The sequence below is a fragment of the Triticum aestivum genome, chromosome 6D (genome assembly GCF_018294505.1).
Source record: "Triticum aestivum cultivar Chinese Spring chromosome 6D, IWGSC CS RefSeq v2.1, whole genome shotgun sequence".
Lineage (NCBI taxonomy): Eukaryota > Viridiplantae > Streptophyta > Magnoliopsida > Poales > Poaceae > Triticum > Triticum aestivum.
Genome location: NC_057811.1, coordinates 148356746 through 148379625, shown reverse-complemented (window position 1 = coordinate 148379625; position 22880 = coordinate 148356746). Strand labels below are relative to the sequence as shown.

Here is a 22880-nt window from a genome sequence, read left to right as displayed (position 1 = left end):
AAATCAATCATAATGCATATTTTGCAAACCCTAGAAAAAGAATGTGAAAATCATGGAGATGACACCACCAGTCACAGAGTTACTTTTGGTGGAGGGGAGGTGGATGGCAGACGGATTATCACAGCATGTTAAAAAAATTGCAGTCAAAGGTCAGGTAGTGTTTAATTGCCTTATGAACTGCCAAGTCTTTCACTATACAGCATGTACAAGAGACAAAACTATTAAACCAACTATCTGCTAAAATGAGCCTCATTTTCAGGCTCATGTTCAGATATATTGTTCTGTCAAAAGAATAAATAGCAGAAATCTCACTTAAAATATCCATTTCCAGTTAGTGATGCATTGAGGCTGTAGATGCCATTATTCTCTAAATTGGTAGGATGTAGAGGTGTCAACAATTATATAGAATTACTGCACCATGCACATACAATAAATCAGTAGATACCATGATGCACTAGCCAAATTATGACTGTCAGGAACTTATTCTTAAAGTAGTCGGTGGGCCTGCCTTGACTACAATGGACAGGAATTGGGGTCAATTTTTTCACTTAAACAAACATTTATGGCTGCTTTCTGCTTATCTTCTACTGGGCAAAAAAGTTACCAAACTTAAAAATCAAGAATCCAATCAGCACTATGTTGATTACCAACTATAGATAAATAAGAGACAATCTAATACAATCTAATACACTGGCACTGGATTATTCCATTTTACCCCTGCTAAAACTCTACAATGCAGACAGAAAAGGATTCAAGCATGCAAACCCTACTTGCAGTAGTTTATCATTCAGTAAGGGTAAAAGAGAAGCAGGGAAGAAGAAAAAACTGCCGGAAATCAACGTATGATGGGTTGGTGGACTATTCCATATTTGATAGACCTCATCAGTATTACTAGAGTCTGTGACCCAGTGCCCATTAGGATCAAAAGTAGTCAAGTAGCGAGGTGCAGCAAGTATTGGTACTGAGGCAGGAAAAGAATTTAGTGCTCACTGAGCAGCCATTATGTTCATTTTAAGTTGATCATCTCCTAGTTTACCTTTCGGTTTCCCAACCTAGGAATACACACACACAAATCCTAAAAGACAGTGGCTCATTTTAGATAAATGTAGAACAGAGTATCACAGTATGGAAAATACAGGAACTCAAGCCTATATCTATGAATTACCTAAACGAAAATTTCTCATTTGCTTATATACTCCATTGTTTTTCTTAGACTAAGTTCTAATTCTTAAGTTGCAACCCAACAAGCTCGATAAACTTACGAGCAACAGTCACGAAACGAAGCATAATCTGAATTTTCCAACTCATATTTCACACATAAAACCATCCAGGTCGTCAGATAACAATTCTTGCCCCCCAAGCATTGACATACCGCAACACAGGGGGCAATTAGCAGTACATTATTATTGCAACGATTCTGTGAATCTTGTGAACAAGCAGCAGATAAGAAAACTCTAACTTGTCTCAGGCTTCGAGCAGAAAGGCACATCTCTACACGCCCTTTCACCTCGGCGCCGCCAAAGTTACACGTCCTCCCCGCCACGGCTGCCGCCTCCGCCTGCGCCGTCCAGGCCCTTGAAGCCCTCGGACACCGCCCGCGCGCGGTTCTGCGCCTGCCTCTCCACCGCCACAAAGTACAGGCCTGCACAGCGGAAACCATCAGATCGAATCGCGGCACGGAACAACCAGGAGGACGCGGAGACGGAATGTAAGGGAGCGCCATAGTTTAGGGTTTGGTTCAGGCGCTTACTCACGGCGCTGCCGATGGCGCACATCCAGAGGACGCGCTGCGACCACCTGTCGCCAACCACACCTCGACCGCCCATCCCCATGCCGCCGCCGCCGCCGCCGGTGAGGAAGATGATGTGCTGCGCGCCCGCTCGGTTAGTCCTCGGTGCTCCGCTCGTGTCTACTGACCGACAAGCGGGTCCCACCTGGTGAGAACCAAAGTAGTGACTGGTTCTTTAGCTGGGTTGGGCCGGGCTGCGGAGTGTGTGTCTAAGTTAAGTTGACATATTCTTTCTTTCCTTTTTTATTTCTTCTCAACCTCAAGCGCTCAACAAAAATCTCTTCTCAACCTCTGCTAGAAAGAATAATCTCTTTTCAACCTTTGTTTTACTTCAGTTTTCAACCATGTGATTTTGGATCTTAAACGCCTTATTATTTTTTGCGGGAAAATCTCTTCTTATTATAAAAATGAAAAGGAGATAAGCTTTTTTTTGAGGGATTGAAAAGGAGATAAGTATTGTATCATTGGTGGTGATACTTACCTCCAACAACCAGCACACTTGGCAGGCAGTGGTGCCAACAGAAAGTTGGGGACGGCTGATGAGACTGCTTTGAAGTAGGGATCGCTACCCGGCTTGTTGGGCCTTATCGTTGCCAAGAACACCTATTTCCCTATGAGAAACTTAGGTTACTTTTTCCTCAAAAAAATAAACTTAGGTCACTTCTTTTTTAGAGCATACAGATTGCACTTTGTTTACTCCTTTGTTCAAAAGTACAAGCACATTTTCACTGGTCAAGTTTAAAGTTTGATCATGAATTTGTTTTTCAAATGCATTGCTAGTCGTCGCAAACAAGAAAAGTATACATTGCTAGCAGTTACAAATTGCAACTAGAAAAGAAAACACTATTGAAAACAAACGCAAATGTATTGATGTTTTGTCAAGTAGCATGCATATCATTTGCTTATTGTTTGTCAAAACTTAAGTTGGACAGTCAAAATTATGCAATATACTCCCTTTGTCTCAAAATGTAAGACATTTTTTGACACTACATTTTGAGACAGAGGAAGTATTTATTAATGGTGGGAGTACTATGCATGGCAAGTAGTAAATCTCCATGGTCTTTGAATTGAGCTAATGGCTATGCTCTCAAATTTTGATGGACATCACTAGCTATGGCAGTATGTTCAGAAATAATTACACAAACAACAACAATGTAAAAAAGATACCAAAGTTCAAAATTTATCACTATACAACACCACCTTGTAAAAAATGTTTTCTCATGGTAGGAAAGAGCTTATTACACAATTTTCTGGATATCAAAGAGTTTGCTTACTTAAAGCTTTTGAATGTAGAACAATTACATGATAAGATTTTTTTTTACAAACTAACGGTACTACTTTTACTAGTCCATTGGAGAGCCGAGATGTTAGCAATAGAACATTCGCAACAGGATTTAAAAGTATGTACATGTAAACAGACAAGCTACAGAATTGCACAGGAGGAAGCCTGGGAATGCACATGAACTATCTCAACATTTTTCCTTCAAGACCAAAAAAACCGTCAAACTCCAGTATCACCACCAGAGATGATGCCAACACAAATATTTACCATGATGGACGAGCATAAATACATGGGAAACATTACATGGAAGTGAAAGGTGACAGACACAATTCTGAAAGCGTGTGAGTAGTAGTTAGCATCATAAGTTCATAACTATGTTTGAAGATCGCATCCAGTTGATAGCAAAACTGTTCCAGTGACTACTGCAACAATCAATATCCTTCCCTAAAGAAGCAGCCCAGCCTATTCTTTAACCAATATGAGATTATGGTCCATGCCTGTGGCGACTTGTAAGACCTCTACTCCTTCCAAGGTATCGACGAGACAAGGCTCTGCCTCATCCATTGAACTGCCCAAACCTAGTCTGCCATTTCGTCCAGATCCCCAAGCCCAAACATCTCCGTTCGACATGAGAACAATGGAATGAACACGGCCAGCTGCAGCTGTTATTGGGTTCTCACCAACCAGATAGTTGACTAGTGCTGGGGCATCCTCTTGACCAGGTCGTCCAAGCTGGGAGCTGCAGTTCCATCCCCATGATAGGACACCAGTTTTAACATTGTCAGTGCCTTTGGTTGATATATGGCACAGAGCAAGTGAGTGGCCAGCACTCGCTGACACAGAGAATGGGATGTAGCTTATGTCGACGGGAAGCAATTTGGCCCAGCCTGACTTCCTACCAAGTTGTCCATAAGTGTTGTCTCCACCACTCAGTACAGTGCCATTAGCTGGTTAATACGTAAATCACATGAGAGGAATATAAATATAACGGAACTGAAAACTCCGACACCCCCCAAAAGGTACAGTTTTAGATGATTGTTGTTCATTTGTCCAAAGCTGTGCACTCCTAATATAATATCTCTGTTTTGGTGCTCATGCATTAAAAAAATCTCCGTCATACTACATGCACAAGACTTTATGCTTTCACAGCAGCCCAGCTCCTAGTTTTCTATGTTAACACAATGAACGAATCAAATAAGAATAGTCAGAAGGAATGCTGTTCCTTGAAAAACCTGATGCAAATTGGCAATATATATTTACTATTCATTTCTGAAAAATATAAATCTGCTATTTCCAAGTTTGAACTCATTATGAATACTAAAAAAACAAATATTGCAGATGCAACAATGCCCTACGTCTTATTAAACACTACTACCTTCAGAGAGAGATAAATAAGTACAGCAGAAACATTATGCATAGCAAGTGCGCATAAGAGCTTCAATTTTGTAGGTGAAAAGAAATACTCACAGCCGAGAATCAGGGAATGATCAAGCCCACAGGAAACATCAGACACGTCAAGATGAGTCACTTCATGAACAAGAGAAGGTTCCCAGATGATGGGCATATTGTCCTCGCTCCGAATTTTGTCCGCAACCATCTTTTCAACAGCCTCCAACATTGAACTTGAATAGTTATCCTTTGTTTTCCCAACGTATTCTTGTGGAGAAGGTGCTTCGGTACTTTGACCCATATCTCCTAACCTTCCATTTTCTGAAAAACCCCAACCGAACAGCCCTCCATCCTTTGTCAGTGCCATGGCATGCCCCCATCCAAATGATACCTACCATTTTCGCTTCATTAAAACATTGCCTCACTAGTAAGCAGCATCCAATTAGTTCATATCAGGGCAAAAGTTATCACCTTAACAACATCGTAACCAGCAAGGGCCTCCACTCTAGAAGGCATTGTGGCCTCCACAATGTCTTTGCCAAGCCCAAGTTGGCCACGCTTTGATCTCCCCCATACCCATAACGAGCCATCGCACCCAATTGCTGCAGAAACAACACCTGAAGCGGATACAGCTCGAACTTGAACATTCTCCAATCCTCTCACCTGTTCTGGATTGCTCCAAGTATTCCTGCCATTTAGCAGAATGGTAAAACATTGCACCTATACACTTGGTAAGTGTTAAATAACACCTATGAATAACACAAACAAACGGTTGAGGTTTTGAACTACAATTTTAACTCATGCCATTGGCTAGTATTTTATTTAAGGCTGGCATGGGCAAGAAAAATATGGGTGCATCATACCAGTTTGGTTGATGTATGCTTTCCATGTTAAGGTTTGAATTCTCTGGTCAGAATATACTCAATATGAAAACTGAAAGCAGTGCAAGGTGTGCGCGTGCGGCATACATCAGCAAGTGGCCACGTTATTATATTTCAATAAAGAAGTGACCACGTTATGTGAGCCATTCTTCAGCATCTTTGTTATGCTGGTAGTACTGAATAAGCACATCACTCTTGCTCATTATCTGGGCCAGAAAGAAATGATGCTGCATACTGGAATAAATAATTCATCGCTTTGGCATGAATTCATACTGGCATACATAACCCCTATCATGATACTCTGCAGACTTCAGTAAAATTGCAATGGGTAAAATTGATTTAGGTAAGTGAAACCGACTCATTTAGTTCAATTCATATACTGATTCGCCTCGAAGGGCAGAGGAAACGGGGAGGAGGGTTAGATCACCTCGGGGCCTGGAGCCCGCGGCCGAGCTGGCCCTCTTCGTTGCGCCCCCACGCCCAGACCTCCCCGGCAGAGGATACAGCGAGGGAGTGGTAGTGTCCGGCTGCGACCGCATCGACGGACGACGGGAGGGAGGGCACGGGCGTGGGGACGTAGACGTCCGCGGCCGGCGCAGGCTGGCCCACGGCCCCGTGGCTGTTGTCACCGAACCCGTACACTAGGCCGGACCGCGGCGGCGGAGGCGTCCCGCCCGCTGCAAGGGCGGAGAGGAAGCGGCAGCGGAGGCGGGAAGCGGAGGGGCGGGAGCGGAGGAGGGGAAGCATCTGGGCAAGGCATCCGTCGAAGAGAGACGAAAGAAGACGGCGACGGGTCGCCGCGGATGGATCTAACCGTGGACCGGTGAAAAGCTGGGCCTATTCCAACGCGTTTCTTGGCCCGGCCCGATTTAAGAACTTCGTCGCTGTAAGCATAGAAGAAACCGCAGCCGGATTCTCAAAAAAAAAAAAACACAGCCACTCAGATTTGCAGTTCTAAAAAAACACTCAGATTTGTTTGCATCCTGTGATAAACCTTTTCCCAAAATTCTGTGTTTTATACAGCAACAATTCACTTTATTTTGACAGAAAAATCACATGTAGCTTTAAAATTTCTCATTTGTAAATAACCATTTTATTCATGAGAATTATAAAGAAGATACGGCCACTATCGTCAAAACCTAGCCGCCTAATTGCACGTACGATAACCAGAAGAGGAGCGGGGAAAGAAAGACACAGATGTTGATGAAGATGACGAGAGATGCAATGCACTAATTTTCGTAGCACGATATAAATATTACAAGCATGCACGCAGCACGCGTACAAATTTACATTTTACACCCACCCTCGCATATATACCTCTCGCACGCTCACGTTTCCCACGACGACGGGTACCATGCACAGGACGACGATGCTCGGATCGGATCGGATCGATTTCGCCTAGTGGAACTTGAGGCTGGTGAGGATGTTGTTGTTGACGGGGTCTGAGAGGTGGTCGAGGAGGTTCTGGAAGGGCCCGACGCCGGTGAAGATGGCCTGCAGGGACATGCCGAGGAAGGCGAGCATGGCGAGGCGGCCGTTCTTGATCTCCTTGAGCTTGAGCTCCTTCATCTCCTTCTCGCTCTTGGTCCCGAACCCGAGCGGGTTGAAGATGGGCCCGCCGGGGTAGGCGGGGTCGCCGGAGCCGCCGAGGTACTTCTCAAGGCCCAGGAAGTACTGCTTCCCCATGGAGCCCGGGTTGTACCAGTCCTGGAGCCGCCGGTGCTCCGCGAAGCCGATGAGCGCCATCTCGAACACGAAGAGCGTGTATGGGTCGGCCCAGTACTGGTAGGTGCCCGCCGGCGGGATCGCGCCTGCCTGGAACCACGGGATCGCCGTCTCCGGGGGCACCAGGCCCACCTTGCCCAGGGCCTCCGGGGCGATCATGCCCACCACCCCCATCATCGCCGTCCGGCCGTTGAAGATCTCGCCGTAGGCCAGCCACCTGGGCTCGATGAACCCGCCGGTGCCCTCCGGGTCGGACAGCCCCAAGGGGTCGAAACCAAAGTCACCGGGCAGCCTGCAAAGCACAAAACCCAACACCTCCTAAATCAGATTCTCTTTGCCACACTGCCACCAGGTGTAATATGTTGCGCTGCGACTTACGTGCCGTCGAGGTAGGTGAGGGACTGCTTGGACGCGAACCACAGCTGCCTGTTGTCATTTTGCTGAAAGAGAAGAAGAAAAAGAAAGTTAGCAACAACTCCAGCTAGCTCTCATCAGATCAGAAGAAAACATGCGTCATGGCCAGAGTTGAACTGACCTTGGCAGGGGGGCTGGACGATGCCCTGACGACGAAGGGGGACTTCCGGGAGGAAGACGACCTGGAGATGGAGGACTGCAGAGGCCTCCCCAGCAGCTGCCTCCCAGAGAGAAGACCCTGGGCTGCCATTGTTCCTGCAAGCTCCTCCTCCTGCTCCGAGAGATGAGGCAGGCGTGGTGTGTGGTACAGACTGAGATGAAAGTGTTTGCTCCAAAACTCACCCACTGCTACAAAAGGAGAGAGGAACGTGCGCCTGAGGCTGGGCGGGGGTGGGACCAGGGAAATCTTATTCCGATGTGAGGTGGAGCCTCAGCGGATGAGGGCATCTGTGGACCCAGTAGAAGCCCGCCATGTGGCAGGTGCGCTGGGATAAGGGGGCTGCCACCTGGCCTCTCAGCAGCTGAGGCTGCTTAACTGCATTCCCTTGGCTCAGATTTTTCAGCAGCTTGTGGACAGCAGACAGTTGCAATTTTTGTGTCTGGCTAGAGAGTATGCATTCCGTGGGATATGAGATATCATGGTTGCCCATATGAGCCTATCATGTATCACCATCTGGATAAGGGGATCTTTCGGATTACTAAATCATCAAATTTCTTCAATATATTAATACAAATATATCTTTGGCGGTTACTATTGTGTGCGGTAACACGAGACCAAAGTAAATTTTCACAAGGTAAAGACAATTGGATCTTTAATTCTCCACAAAACAATCACTGTGCTGCCAGTCTGTTACATTCTGATGAAAAGATAAATATGTTGGATGAGGTTTGTACCTGTATGTTCTACAGGTAACCCATTTGATCCAAACAAAAAGGAAGCACAGTGTATCCGCCAAGACTATATATTGTAGTTAATAAACTTCAGCTCGCTCCAGAAGTACACATTTTACATAACAAAATGGGTGGCTTTCTTGTCTCCTCTCATTTACCTGATAGACAAAAGGTTATGGTTAGTTAAGGTGATGATACAATTTACTAAAAACGAACCAGATTCTGATACTTATGCATAGCACTGTTGTTTAATCAGATATGAAGACCACTAATACAAGAAATTCCCATGAAAAACTATGGCAGTGCAATGCCTCCAAAAAAAGAGATATCAGAACTTGGTATGGAGTGTCTTTGCAAATTAGAGGCACAAACACTTTGGTGTGTTTGCTTCATGCCTAAGGTTGCCCTGCCAAACATTGGCTGGCTAGCCAATTTTATTTTTATTTTGAGATTTTGCTTCCCCATGTGTTGGCCAACATTGGCTAAAAATTGAACTGGAATTGGCAAAGGAGCATTGGCATGCCAAAATGTTGGTAACTGTCCAAAAATAGATTTAAAAAAATCATGGGCAAACAATGTATACGGTACACTTTGGTCACAAAATCCAAACATTACCCTTTGGGACATGTAATCAACCATTCAGACTGTGACAGGTTGATGGATTTTGTTGGAAATTGGCGGCACGGGAGGATGTCAAGATCATTTGGTCTATCTGTAGTATGTACGGAGTTATGGAGGATGAGAAATTGTATGATTTTTTGGAGGAAGATTTTGTCGGATTTTATAACTCTAGTATATATAGGATTAAGTCAATGATGTGGTGATGGGAAAAATTACTGAAGAATACAAAGACAATGTTGGTGGCAGTGGTAAGCTAAAATACTAGTACAACCTGAATCATCTGAACAGACTTCATTGAGGCATGTTGCCTTGGAAGTGTGGATTTGCGGCTTGATATGTTCTAGTAGTTTTCCTTTTCTTGTCATCTTTGTTTCTGCCGAGGGGTTTCTTGATACAAACTATTTGGTTATTTTAGTCATCGAACTTGAGTTCTGCCTGATGTAGCTTCTAGTTTCTCCTGTTTAAGCTTGATGGCTAAGCTGATGTCCACAGTTTCTAATTACACTTGTGCGTTTGTGTATTTCCAAACCACTGGAAATGACACTAAACATTTCTATGTATATTTGTTTGACAGGGCTGGCAGAAATATAACAAAAAAAAGTATGGAGCATTGATCAATTTCGCCAGTTCCTATTATGTAAGCATCTTATGGAACATGTACAAAATGTTACAAACTGAATCTTGCTAACATGCCTGTACACTTCAAGTACAGAACATTTTGTGTAACCTACGGTAAAGGTAAAAACTAAAGAGTTTTGCTGCAGTACAGTCGAATGTTTGGAACATGTACTCATCTTGGCTTATTTAGTTATACCAAAAGGATCTGATATGTTTGGAGACATGTTCCCTTTCCTTTTTAGTTGGATGTTAAAAAGGTTCAGGTTTAGTTATTTTCTCCTTTCAGTATCTGATGCACAACTCAAATTGTCCAAAGTAGTTCATGCACAACAACAACAACAAAGCCTTTCAATTTCAAAAAAGTTGGGGTAGGCTAGAGTTGAAACCCATAAGATCTCGAAACCTAGTCATGGTTCTGGCACGTGGATAGCTAACTTTCACGCACCCCTGTCCATAACTAATTATTTGGTGATATTTCAGCCCTTCAAGTTTCTCTTAACGGACTCCTCCATGTCAAGTTTGGTCTACCCCAACCTCTCTTGACATTATCAGCATGCTTTATCCTTCCGCTATGTGGCGGTGCTTCTGGAGGCCTACGTTGTATATACCCAAACCATCTCATACGATGTTGGACAAGTTTCTCTTCGATTGGTGCTACCCCAACTCTATGACGTATATCAACATTCTGGACCCAATCCTTTCTTGTGTGGCCAAACATCCATCTCAGCATGCACATCTCTGCTACACCTAACTATTGGTCATGCCGCCTTTTAGTTGGCCAACAGTTTGCGCCGTACAACACCACGGGTCGAATCGCCGTCCTATAGAACCTGCCTTTTAGTTTTTGTAGCACTCTCTTGTCACATAGGACGCCTGAAGCTTGGCGTCACTTCATCCATCCAGGTTTGATTCGATGGCTCACATCTTCATCAATATCACCATCCTTCTGTAGCATGGACCCCGATAATGGAAAGGTGTCCTTCTAACGTACCATGTGCCCATCAAGGCTAACCTCCTCCTCCTCGTGCCTAGTAGTACTGAAACTGCACCTCATGTACTCAGTTTTAGTTCTACTAAGCCTAATATTCAGTTCCAAAGCCTGTCTCTACAACTCTAACTGTCTATTAATCCTCGTCCCACTATCATCGACTAGCACCACATCATCCACAAAGAGCATACACCATGGGATATCTCCTTGTATATCCCTTGTGACCTCACCAAAGCAAAAAAGATACGGGCTCAAAGCTGACCCTTGGTGCAGTCATGTTTTAATTGGAAAGTCATCAGTGTCTCCATCACTTGTTCGAGCACTTGTCACAACATTATCGTACATGTCCTTGATGAGGAAAGTAATTTGTGTTTCTCCAAGGCCCACCAGATGGCATTCCGTGGTATCTTATCACAGGCCTTCTCCAAGTCAATGAACACCATATGAGGTCCTTCTTTTGCTACCTCTATCTCTCCATAAATTGTCGTACCAAGAAAATAACTTCCATGGTCAACCTCCCAGGCATGAAACAAAACTGATTTTTGGTCACGCTTGTTATTCTTCTTAAACGTTGCTCAATGACACTCTCTCCCATAGCTTCATTGTATGGCTCATTAGCTTAATTCCACAATAATTAGTACAACTTTGAACTTTTCTCTTATTCTTGAAGATTGGTACTAATGTACTCTTCATCATTCTTCGGCCATCTTGTTTGTCCGAAAATGAGGTTGAAAAGCTTAGTTAGTCATACTGTCACTATGTCTCCAAGGCATCTCCACACCTCAATTGGGCAATTAGGACCCGTTGCCTCACCTTACTTCATCCTTTTTAAAGCCTCCCTAACCTCAGACTCTTGCATTCATTGCACAAAATGTCTGTTGGTATGATCAAAGGAGTTGCCCAGCTCAATGACAAAGTTCTCATTCTCTCCATTGAACAATTTGTTAAAGTACTCTCATCATTTATTCTTGATCTCCTCGTCCTTCACCAGGAGTCAATTTGCTCCATCCTTGATGCATTTGACTTGGTTGACATCTCTCATCTTCCTCTCTGGCCATCTTATAGATTTCCCTTTCGCCTTCCCTCATGTTTAAACGCTGGTAGAGGTCCTCATACGCTCCACCCCTTGCTTCGCTCACAGCTTGCTTTGCAGTTTTCTTTGCCACCTTATACTTCTCTATGTTGTCTGGACTCCTATCCAGGTATAGGCGTCTGAAACAGTCTTTCTTCTCCTTGATAGCCTTCCGGAAATCATCGTTCCACCATCAAGTGTCTTTAGCTTCGCTTTGACTTCACATATTATTTGCATCATCTCCTTTCTCCCAAGAGCCCTCCTTAATAAACTTCTCCTTGAAAGCCTGAGCTGCCTCCCTCTTGAGCTTCCATCACTTCGTTCTAGCGATTTTGGCATGCTTATCTTGCTGGACACGTATCTGGAAGCGAAAGGCCGCTACCAGAAGTTTATGTTGAGGGCCTTACAATCTAGGCAAGCATGTTTGTCTTCTCTGCTCGAGAGGACAAAATCAATATGGCTAGTGTTAACCACTACTAAAAGTCAGTAGAAGGGATTCTCTCTTTTTAAAGAGGGTCTTGCTACGATCATGTCGTAGGCTAAAACAAAGTTTAAGACATTCTCTCCTTGATTCCTGCTACCATAACCAAAGCCCCCGTGCACCCCTTCAAAACCTGTGTTAGATGTACCCACATGGCCATTGAGGTCTCCTCATATTAAGAGCTTCTCGCCAATAGACCCACTCCTAACCATGTCCTCCAGGCCTTCCCAGAACTCCCTCTTGGTGCTCATTGCTCTGGGGCATACACTCTGATAACATTGAGAACTAAGTCCCCAACGACCAGCATGACCAAGATAACCCAGTCCCCTTGCCTCTTGACATCTACCACTCCAGACTTGAGGCCCTTGTTGTCATGTTGATCAAGATGCCTACTCCATACTTGTTTGTAGTTGTCCCCGTGTACCACAGCTTGAAGCCGATATCCTCCACCTCCTTCGTCTTATGTCCCTTCCATTCGGTTTCTTGGACAAAAAGGATAACAATGCCTCTCCCCACCGTTGTATCAACAAACTCCTGTAACTTACCGGTCAGAGGCCCTACGTTCCAGCGACCTAAGTGGATCCTAGTTGGCTCGGCTAGCTTTCTTACCCTTCACACTCGTTGAATCAAATGCGAAGACCCTTGCTCATTTTTCACTACACCCGAGCATCGATGTAGAGCGCCACTAGGGATGCAACAACCTGATCCTTGCTCACTTATCACAGTATCCAGATCAAGGTACGGCGCGCCACCAAGGGAGTGACGGCCTGGCCCTTACCCATTTAACACCACACCCGGGTCCCGATATGGCACGTCGCTAAGAGAGTTATGCCCCAAAGATGTTCTTTTGGGTTTCATCTCCATCAGAATGGTTGAGTTTTTATGTTGGCTCGCCAAGCCTATCACAACCCTCCTCCTTTACCTGGGCAACATAGGCGGAGTTTCAAAGTAGTTTCATGCAAAATACATAAAATTTGAAGGCTGTTTTTCCCACGGCACAGATTTATGGAAGATGACTTGAAGGGCAAACCGTTAAAATACAGCAGGACTCACAGTTATTAATACCGCATATTGCTAGTACTCTCGTTTTTTCTTGTTCTTTTCTCACCGTCAAAGGCAAGCACTCTGCCACATTATATTGAGAAAGAAAGAGTTCTATGCTCAGGTAAGGATAGGCCAAGAAGACTTGAAAAGAATAAGATCATGTGTACTCAAACAAGTAAGCATGTAAAGCAAATGTTCATAAGCACACCTTCAATATCATAGAGAACTACATACTTAACGCCGATAGTTGATAACCACCGTAAAAGTTGCTTGATCTTCAAAACATCATTTGCTTCTCTGCTATCTACTACAACGCCCACGTAATTAAGTCTCTCAAAATGAAGATCTCGGTACTTGGGCAGCAACTCAGACGAAATAAGATAGCATTCTAGATTATCACTCAGATGCGACCACAAATCAAAGAGGCTGACCAACAGGTGGACAAGGTGCCATAGCAGGCCCAAGATGAGCTCTACAATCGTGGATGGCCAAGATATCTGCATTTGGCCAACCATAAAAGTACCACACACACTTCCCTGAAAATTCAACACGAAATTACTGACATCAGTAGCTGCCTCCTGTAACTTTACCAGATGAAGGTTATGGAATAGCATGATATTAACATATCCGATGCATTCAATGCTAGAAAAAAAAAACACATGGCTGATGCACTCAGAATGACAATGGACCTGCCATGTTCCAGAGAGAGCCAAGACTCCTTAACGGGAGCCACGCAAATTATGACGCCTAAGAATGGCATGGCAGCACAGCTACGATTAGACAAGTAAACAAGTTTTAAAGCTTATTATCATCCCCGTGCCCTTAAATGGTGCCACAATGCAATGGCGTGATGTGACAGGGGCAGATCTAGAGTGTGCGCCTGCACGCCCCCGAATTTGTGGAGGTCAATGGGGTTTAACTAAAATCACTGGATGAGAAAAGGCTCATACCTCAGCCAATATCCAAGATCACGGACCGGGTGAAGACAGCGGGGAATCGATGTAAGAGGCTTGGGGTGGTCAGGTACTCAGGGGTGCCCTAGATTGGGGTATCAGTCCCGGAAGGAGAGATTGGGAACACAGTGCTCACAGCGAAGAAAAGAAGTAGGGTCCGTAACCAGATCAATCCGAGCCCGGGGCCGGGCAAAGGCAAACCTCCACCCCAAGCCAGTCCTGTAGAGCGGATGAGAAGGAGGAGAACTGAGAGAGAAGGTGCCGTCAGAGCCTAGTTGCCGGCGGCGGCGCGAGGAGAGGTGGGAGAAAGAAAGAAAGAAAGAAAAGAGGGAAAGTCAGTTCAATTTCGCCTGCCTGAGTTCAGAGTTCAGACTCCGAGCTCGTTGATAGCTTGACAAAGCTCGATAATGACTACACGGTGTTAAAGAAACGGAAATCTTAACTGGCCTACGTCAGCCAGGAGCCAACAGCCAGCGAACACCCATCAAACCACAAGTTTCGTGCGCACGAATCTTCAAGCATAGGCAGGTGCCACATTAGACTGCCTGAGCTGTTCGCTCCAACATGGCCACGAGCGAACTAAAAAGTGCAGTTAACCCCTCACCCCCCCCCCCCAATTCACTCCATTAGTCAGTTTCATCCCACCCCCCACCCATCTTCTCCCTTCCTCATCGCCCCCTCTCACCGCAGCGATTTCCGGTGAACGGACGACGCTTTTCCCACCAAGCCCAGCCGCTCGTCGACGGCGAGGGCTTCATCCACCACGGGCGGCATTATTGGTAGCCATTGAGGTACGTGTTCTAGATCACTGGTCGTCGCGCGCGAGTGTTTCGTGCCCTATGGTTGTTTGCTTGAGGTAGTCGCGAGGAGGCGACTGGAGTAGTTAGAGCTGTCGATGGGCAATGGTGGGAAGGGATGGAGAAGGTGGTGTGGTGGGCTTGCTATCAGGGCTAGGGTTTGAGCACGCGCATCCCACGTGGTCTGCCGGGTTGCGCCAGACGTGTGTGGTGCGGCAGCAACGGCCGCAGTTGCCATTACTTCGACATCGGCGACGGACGGTGTTCTGTGGCGCCGTATTTGCCTTCGTTTTTTTGGGTGGCAGTTTTGGGTGATTTTTCGTCGTAGATCTGTTTTGGTTGACCAGTTTGGTGCCTTTTGTGTAGTTTAGTGTAGGGATTTGATGGTGGAAACTGCCATGTGTGTTAGTTGAGGATATGTGGGGGGTTGAAGGGGAAATGCCATATGATTATGTTTATAATTGGATTTTTATAGTTTGGTGAAAAATGTCATGTATGTCCTTTTTTGTGTAGTTTAGTGTTGGGATTTGATGATGGAAACTTCCATATGTGTTAGTGGAGGATATGTGTGGGGTTGAGGGGAAAATGCCATGTGATTTTATAGTTTGGTGAAAAATGTCATGTACGTCCTTATAGTGGGTCTTTTTAAGGTGGTTAGGTGCATGTGTGTAGAGAGGTTTTTGTTGTTGGTGGGGAGGTGAGGGGGAACTGCCATGTGTGTGTTTTGTAGACGATGTTTTTTGGGATGAAAATTGTCATGTGGTTTACAAGAGGGATTGTTTGGGGGGGGGGGGGGTCATCTGTGTTGTAGATGGTTGTTGGGTAGAGAGAAACTGTCATGTGTGCTTTTGTAGATGGTAGTTTTTTGTATTATAATTGCTTTGTGGTTGATTTGGGGTGTTGTTTTTGACGAGAAATGACATGCGTGTAATTAGAGTGTGTTTGTTTTTCGGGGGGTCATAGTTGTTTCTGATCTTTTTATGGGAACTGCCATTTTTGTTTCTAGATGGTGGCAATTTTGGATTAAAACTGCCATGTGGTTTATTTTGGGATTGTTCTTTTGGGGGAAAATGTCATGTGTGTCCTTAGAGTAGGTCTTTTAGGGGGGATATGCATGCATAGAGTTTTTCTATATTTGAGGGAAACTATCATGCGTGTGTAGATGGTGGTTCTTTTTGGATGCAAAGTGCCATGTGGTTAAGATTTTATTTGGGGGAATGCCATGTGTATCCTTAGATTGGTTCTTTTTAGGGGGGGGGGGGGGGGGGGTAGGTGACATGTGCGTACCCATCTTGTTTAAATTATTTTTTCTGTATGCGTTCACCTGCCTGACGTGGTCATGTGTTGTTGTTGTCCATATTTTATTTCAGGTTTTCGATTTTGTAAGATGGCCAAAGAGGATTTGAACAATGGCATTGATGATTTCATGAATATCTCAGGCAGGGGGTGTCATGGCGTCAATAATCCCCCAACGAGGTATTCCTTATTTCCGAACAACGGTGATCATCAAATCTTTTGTCGTCCGTTAACACTATATTTCTCACTTTGTCGCCACTAAATGTCTTTTTTCTGTATGTGTTACATTTTGATGGCATTTATGCCCCTTCTTGAGTGGCATTTTTCACACCTTAATGGCATTGGTAGTTTTACATGGTTGTTTGCATGTTTTATGCTAGGATCATTTTTTATATTTTGATGGTAGTTTTTGGCTGTAGTTTGTATGGCATTTGAACCTTTTGTTGATGTGGCATCTGTAATGGTAGTTAAATGGCAGTGTATATGTTTTAATCATGTACTAGTTGGCATTTTCACATCATAGTGGCATATGTAGCTTTTTTTATGGCATTCTTAAAACGTTATTGCTACCATCACAATTCTTGACGGTGGTTTACGATTATACTCTGGATGGCATTTTTGCATTATAACTGCAATGCCAGTCTTTCTTGGCATTTTTGTAATACTCTCATGATCGTATCATAATTTTTTATGGCGGTTGTAGTTGCATGGTCTGACCAGACCATCAAAGCCGTTCTCATGACAGACAAGAAGTCAGATGGATCCTTTGGAAAGTTAGGTGTTACTTCATTTTTGGTTGTGCCATTTTTTCACTTACCGCCTTGGGGGCATTTTTCTGGCATACCCACCCTCTCCTGGATGGCATCTTTCATATTTGTTTGATGGCATTTTTTCATACCTTGAGTGGCATTTTTTATGTAGATTAAATGACATTTTTATTTTTGTCAGTATGACAAATATATATGTGTTTAGATGGCATTTTTGGTTTTCTTACACATGTTGGGTTGCTTTTTTCATTTTTTTTGATGGATGGCTTTGTGTTCACACCTTGGATGGCATTTTTTGTTACACATTAGTTGGCATTTTTTTATTTTTGTCATCATGGCAATGTTTTCATGCTTAGATGGCATTTTCATATATGCTAGATGGCATTTTTTTATATGTTGGATGGCATTTTTCATATATGTTGGGTGGCATTCTTTAATCTACATGGCATTTTTTCAATAGATGGCATTTCTGTTTATGCAATGTTTTGGTGTTAGTTACGTGTCATTTTGTTGCAGTTTGCCTCAAAGCATGCTATCAACCTCAGTCTTTTTGGCGGTGCAGCAAATTTCAACAAGTGGATGGATGTGAATGTGAGCCCATCTTGCCCTCCTCGGGTAAGTTTCTTAGTGTTTTTTCTATTGCCATGATTTTTTTTCTATCGGTGTTGTCATGACCAGCATGTTTTTTCGACGTACGAAATTGTGAGCTATATGGAACTAGAAGCGTCGTGCTATGCTGAGTGGCATCCTTCTTTTTTTCCTTGGTTGTTTTTGCAGACCAGGAGTAAAGTCAAAAATCTCATTGGTGAGTTTGCGTCTGGCATGACCAACATTCTTGGGAAACTAGTTCAGGGTTGGACAGGCTTGTCTGAGGGTGAAAGTGATGAGGTTGGCCGGCTTTTCCGTAATGTTGCTGCAGCTGGTGCGTCAATACCGATTGGTGTCCATGGCCGATTCGAGTACAATAGCTCACAGGCGACTAGCGACACCCAGGAGAATCTATTTGATGGCGACTCTGACTCGGGGCACGGTGAGGATCATGATGAGGCTGTTGAGGCCGGTGCTGGCGTAGATGTAGATATGGACAAGCCAAGTGAGGAAGATGGTGGTGGGCAGGATGGAACTGAAGTAGGCGCCGATGGGCAAGACACTGGAATTGACAAGGTAGGAGATAAGCATGAGGCAAAGGTCATTGGTGGTGCTGGTGGAAGCGGAGGCAGCGTTGTTGCTCTTTCGAAGAGGGCCATGGAGGGTGTTGGTGATGGCGTTGATGTCATGCTTAAGAAGGCGAGGGTTGATCCCATTGTAGCCAGGAGGAGGTGTGTGCTTTTTTTTCTTTATGAGTAAACCTTTTTTTTCATAACATCGTTATCTTCCGCCGTTCTGTACAAGTAGAGGTTGATGCTCAGCCATCTCTGTTTGTATGTTTTGTTATTGTGTGGTTGTTTCTGTCCTAGTGAGGCTACTGCTGTTAGTAAAGCCACCAAATCCAAGGTTGTGTCAACACCTACCCGCTCATCTCCCCAATTATTAAGTTTTCAACCTACTGAGTTGTTGCCTGCCCATGAGCCTATTGGTACCGCTACTCGTACTTCTCCTCATCTAGTAGAGTCAAAAAGGGGGACCCTGTTATTCTCCAAGATAGGAGGGGTGTTTTGAAGAGGTACGAAATTTAGTCATCCAGTCATGGCATTTTTATTTGCAGTGTCATGGCAGTTTTATCTATTCATACATGGCATTTTTATTCACAGTGTCATGGCATTTTTCATGTCATCGAGACTTTTTTCATCTATCCATACTTGACACTGCACTTTTTTGTAGTAGCTTTTGTCAGGGCTTTTTCTATAGTTCATGGTTTTGGCTCTTTTATTAATGCTTTATCCTAGCATTTTTAATATGCTTTGTCAGATTGACAGATTTAATAATCCCTACATGGAACTTTTAATAGGAAGGTCATGGCATTTAAAAATTATTATTGTCATGTTGGCATCTTTTTTAAGGTCTCATGGCAGTCCGTTGTTTTTTGCCAGGTCTTTTCTGTACCTTTTCTTTTATTAACTTTCTTTTTTGGTGTGTGTGTAACTCAGGCAATACAAGAAGACTGCGGGTAGGAAAAAGTGTCCACCCAAAGCCACAATGATCAAGATAAAGCCCAGGCCCGCATCATCGATGGAAGTTGTAGTTGTAGCCCTTGCACAAAATTCCAATACGGCAACCGTCAATACAGCTATTATGAGCAGTTCAGCTACGTCAGTCAGTTTCCTATCCTCGCCGACAAATGTGCTTTCTACAGATGAAGACATCCAAGACGCTCCTAGGGATGATCTCATATCACCTAGGATTGAAGAGGTTGTTCCAACACTATTATCTTTAAGAACATGCGGTGCCCCCATGTTTGGTTTTGGTAATTGATGACAATCTCTATGGACTAATGGTTGCCTTGAGTTATATTTGAAGGATTTGTCCATAGGCATTTCTTGAAGTCCATGTGTTGGTTTCAAGGAGTTTATGTGGTGACCAAGGTGTTATTAAGGAATTATCCAAAGATTGGTCATGTGAGAGTAGAGCTTATTGCAAGCATGTCTTGAAGAAGAAGATTGTGTGATCATTCATGTTTACCTTCAAGACATCATCCAAATGAAGAGAGTTGGAAAGAGTCAACAAGACTAAGTCAAGAGTGAATCAAGTTGATCAACACACAAAGCGCACAAGACGTACCGAGAGGGATCAAGCGATCCCATGGTGTGGTAAGCATTGTCAATTACGCTTTGTGTACTAACCCATGATCTTCGTGAGAGTTCTTTGTGGGGTTAGGTTGCGGTGTGCAAGTTCAAGTGAAGCATCATGAAGAGATCAAATGCTTGAAGCTTGCCGTCCATTGTGGCGACAATGGACTTGTGAAGATGTTGCGGTGTGCAAGTTCAAGTGAAGCATCATGAAGAGATCAAATGCTTGAAGCTTGCCGTCCATTGTGGTGACAATGGACTTGTGAAGATGTGCGGAAGAGTGGCTCACCCATAGTGGAGTATGGGGGAGCAATCAACTAGTCTTCATCGAGCCAACACAACCAAGAAAGGTGGTCCAACTTGAGGGAGTCAAGATCGTCATCATCTAGCTCAAGTGGACCATGTGCAAGGCAAAGGTTTGCTCTTGATAGGTTTTCTATTTTACCGGTCTCATGATGGTAGTTGGGAGACCGGGTTATAGGATCGATTGCCGTACTATCAAGGGGGGCTCTCGATGAGTAGCTTGATCGTATCATTCATAGAGAGCTCAAACCATTGCATCCTTGCATCATCTTTGTTGGTTCTTGTTTGGTTCTTCTCTTTGTGAGTTTTGGAGCTTATGGTCATCTTGATGACAAGCTCGAGTTCATCGAAAACGGAGTTCACTCGCATCTTCTATGATGTTTTCGATGTTGGAGGTTATGCCGGTTCTTCTCGGTTGGAGGTTTCACTCCTTTATTTGTTGGCATACCTCCCCTGCCTCTTCTTACTATAACCAGTCGCTGTTTTGATGCTACTCGTCTTTCTCAATCCAACAAGCTTGAGTTTGCTCAATTCGGAGCTCGTATGCAGAAGTTATGGCAGTTTTGGTTTCCTAGCGGTAGTACCGCGGGCCGGAGTGGTAGTACCGCTTGGGTGCTACAAGCGGTAGTACCGCTCTAGAGCGGTAGTACCGCTCCAGAGCGGTAGTACCGCTGGTGGCCCCAGCCGTAGTACCGCTACGGTCTCGTACTAGTACCGCCTCGATTCGAGGGGTCTTTTTCGTGTCGGGTTTTACGGTACTAGCCGCGGCAGTGGGGGCCGTAGTACCGCTCGTATGCGGTAGTACCGCCCTGCCACCGCGGTAGTACCGCTCTGGGCCCAGCGGCAGTACCGCGAGGGGGAGCGGTAGTACCGCTTATAGGGGCAAGCGGTAGTACCGCTCTCTGCGGGGCTGAAGTGGGGGTAACGGTTGGATTGTTCCCCCCACTATATAAGGAGGTCTTCTTCCCCAACGAATCTAATATTTTGAGCTCGTGTTCTTCCCCCATTGTTGACCTTCTTCGAGCTTGCTAACTCTCAATCCCTCCATGGATTCTTGCTAGTTTTTGAGGGAAAAGAGAGAGGAGATCTAGATCCACATTTCCACCAATCACTTTCTCCTCTTTGTGAGGGGAACCCCTTGGATCTAGATCTTGGAGTTCTTGGTGTTCTCCTTCTTGTTCTTCCTCTCTTTTTCCTCCCTAGCATTAGTTGCTTCGGTGGGATTTGAGAGAGAAGGACTTGGGCACTCCGTGTGCCCTTGCCATTGCATTTGGTGCATCGGTTTGAGTTCTCCACGGTGATACGTGGAAGTTACAAGTTGAGAAGCTTATTACTCTTGGGTGCTTGGTGCCCTTGAGCTTGTTCCTCTTGGGTGCTTGGGCGCCCTAGACGGTTGGTGGTGTTCGGAGCTCAATCATTGTGGTGTAAAGCTCCGGGCAAGCGTCGGGGTCTCCAATTAGGTTGTGGAGATCGCCCCGAGCAATTTGACGGGTACCGGTGACCGCCCCCAAGGGTTGCCAAAGTGTACGGGTTCGGTGACCGCCCCCAAGGGTTGCCATTTGTACGGGTTCGGTGACCGCCCTCAAGGGTCCCTTAGTGGAATCACGGCATCTTGCATTGTGCGAGGGCGTGAGGAGATTACGGTGGCCCTAGTGGCTTCTTGGGGAGCATTGTGCCTCCACACCGCTCCAAACGGAGATTAGCATCCGCAAGGGTGTGAACTTCGGGATACATCGTCGTCTCCGCGTGCCTCGGTTATCTCTTACCTGAACCCTTACTTATGCACTTTACTTTGTGATAGCCATATTGTTTCTTGTCATATATCTTGCTATCACTTAGTTGTTTATCTTGCTTAGCATAAGTTGTTGGTGCACATAGGTGAGCCTAGTTGTTGTAGGTTTTGTGCTTGTCAAATTAACCGCTAGGTTTATTCCGCATTTGTTCAAGCCTAAACCGTAATTATTTTAAAGCGCCTATTCACCCCCCCCCCCTCTAGGCGACATCCACGATCTTTCACTCTCAAAATAACATGGCCAAAGAAAGTTCATCCCTACAAAATCATATAGTTTAGTCATGCTCCATTTTCGTCACACAAGAATGCTCTCATCATGCACAACCCCGATGACAAGCCAAGCAATTGTTTCGTACTTTAGTAATCTCAAACTTTATAAACCTTCACGCAATACATGAGCGTGAGCCATGGATATAGCACTATGGATGGAATAGAATATGATGATGGGGGTTATGTGGAGAAGACAAAAAAGGAGAAAGTCTCACATCAACGAGGCTAATCAATGAGCTATGGAGATGCCCATCGATTGATGTTAATGCAAGGAGTAGGGATTGCCATGCAACGGATGCACTAGAGCTATAAATATATGAAAGCTCAACAAAAAAAACTAAGTGGGTGTGCATCCAACTTGCTTGCTCACGAAGACCTAGGGCACTTGAGGAGGCCCATTGTTGGAATATACAAGCCAAGTTCTATAATGAAAAATTCCCACTAGTATATGAAAGTGACAAAACAAGAGACTCTCTATCATGAAGATTATGGTGCTACTTTAAAGCGCAAGTGTGGTAAAAGGATAGTAACATTGTCCCTTCTCTCTTTTTCTCTCATTTTTTTGGGCCTTCTCTTTTTTATGGCCTTTCTCTTTTTTTTATTCCTCACTTGGGACAATGCTCTAGAAAATGATGATCATCACACTTCTATTTATTTACAACTCAATGATTACAACTCGATACTAGAACAAAGTATGAATCTATATGAATGCCTCTGGCGGTGTACCGGGATATGCAATGAACCAAGAGTGACATGTATGAAAGAATTATGAACGGTGGCT

At 44.6% G+C, this 22880-nt stretch overlaps 3 protein-coding genes and 1 long non-coding RNA gene across 4 annotated transcripts; all 4 read right to left on the bottom strand.

Annotated features, from left to right (window-relative positions):
- Nucleotides 1–1286: 1286 nt before the first annotated feature.
- LOC123144200 (uncharacterized) lies at nucleotides 1287–1992 on the bottom strand. The gene is made up of 2 exons (XM_044563251.1): nucleotides 1751–1992; nucleotides 1287–1642 (listed from the first exon to the last, which is right to left on the bottom strand). The coding sequence occupies exons 1-2, from the start codon at nucleotides 1830–1832 to the stop codon at nucleotides 1524–1526; spliced, it is 201 nt and encodes a 66-aa protein (XP_044419186.1). The 5' UTR covers nucleotides 1833–1992; the 3' UTR covers nucleotides 1287–1523.
- Nucleotides 1993–3243: 1251 nt separating this feature from the next.
- On the bottom strand, nucleotides 3244–6139 carry LOC123144197 (serine/threonine-protein kinase Nek8). The gene is made up of 4 exons (XM_044563249.1): nucleotides 5769–6139; nucleotides 4932–5148; nucleotides 4539–4851; nucleotides 3244–4018 (listed from the first exon to the last, which is right to left on the bottom strand). Exons 1-4 carry the CDS (start codon nucleotides 6086–6088, stop codon nucleotides 3534–3536), a joined length of 1335 nt encoding a protein of 444 aa, XP_044419184.1. The 5' UTR covers nucleotides 6089–6139; the 3' UTR covers nucleotides 3244–3533.
- A 402-nt stretch (nucleotides 6140–6541) lies between these two features.
- On the bottom strand, nucleotides 6542–7889 carry LOC123144198 (chlorophyll a-b binding protein 8, chloroplastic). Its single transcript, XM_044563250.1, has 3 exons — nucleotides 7602–7889; nucleotides 7445–7506; nucleotides 6542–7358 (listed from the first exon to the last, which is right to left on the bottom strand). The coding sequence occupies exons 1-3, from the start codon at nucleotides 7728–7730 to the stop codon at nucleotides 6740–6742; spliced, it is 810 nt and encodes a 269-aa protein (XP_044419185.1). The 5' UTR covers nucleotides 7731–7889; the 3' UTR covers nucleotides 6542–6739.
- Nucleotides 7890–13345: 5456 nt separating this feature from the next.
- Nucleotides 13346–14560, bottom strand: LOC123144199 (uncharacterized). Its single transcript, XR_006471335.1, has 2 exons — nucleotides 14146–14560; nucleotides 13346–13731 (listed from the first exon to the last, which is right to left on the bottom strand). It is a non-coding gene; the product is annotated as an uncharacterized lncRNA (long non-coding RNA).
- Nucleotides 14561–22880: the final 8320 nt, after the last annotated feature.

What these genes read in the sequence shown, in the direction of transcription:
- LOC123144198 (XM_044563250.1), bottom strand. Translation starts at nt 7,730, where the DNA reads ATGGCAGCCCAGGGTCTTCTCTCTGGGAGGCAGCTGCTGGGGAGGCCT. An exon ending in CGTCCAGCCCCCCTGCCAAG is followed by an intron (nt 7,507 to 7,601) that starts GTCAGTTCAACT and finishes CTTCTCTTTCAG; the next exon opens with CAAAATGACAACAGGCAGCT. An exon ending in CTCACCTACCTCGACGGCAC is followed by an intron (nt 7,359 to 7,444) that starts GTAAGTCGCAGC and finishes TGTGCTTTGCAG; the next exon opens with GCTGCCCGGTGACTTTGGTT.
- LOC123144200 (XM_044563251.1), bottom strand. Translation starts at nt 1,832, where the DNA reads ATGGGGATGGGCGGTCGAGGTGTGGTTGGCGACAGGTGGTCGCAGCGC. An exon ending in CGCCATCGGCAGCGCCGTGA is followed by an intron (nt 1,643 to 1,750) that starts GTAAGCGCCTGA and finishes TCCGCTGTGCAG; the next exon opens with GCCTGTACTTTGTGGCGGTG.
- LOC123144197 (XM_044563249.1), bottom strand. Translation starts at nt 6,088, where the DNA reads ATGCTTCCCCTCCTCCGCTCCCGCCCCTCCGCTTCCCGCCTCCGCTGC. An exon ending in CGCGGGCTCCAGGCCCCGAG is followed by an intron (nt 5,149 to 5,768) that starts GTGATCTAACCC and finishes GCTAAATGGCAG; the next exon opens with GAATACTTGGAGCAATCCAG. An exon ending in CTGGTTACGATGTTGTTAAG is followed by an intron (nt 4,852 to 4,931) that starts GTGATAACTTTT and finishes CGAAAATGGTAG; the next exon opens with GTATCATTTGGATGGGGGCA.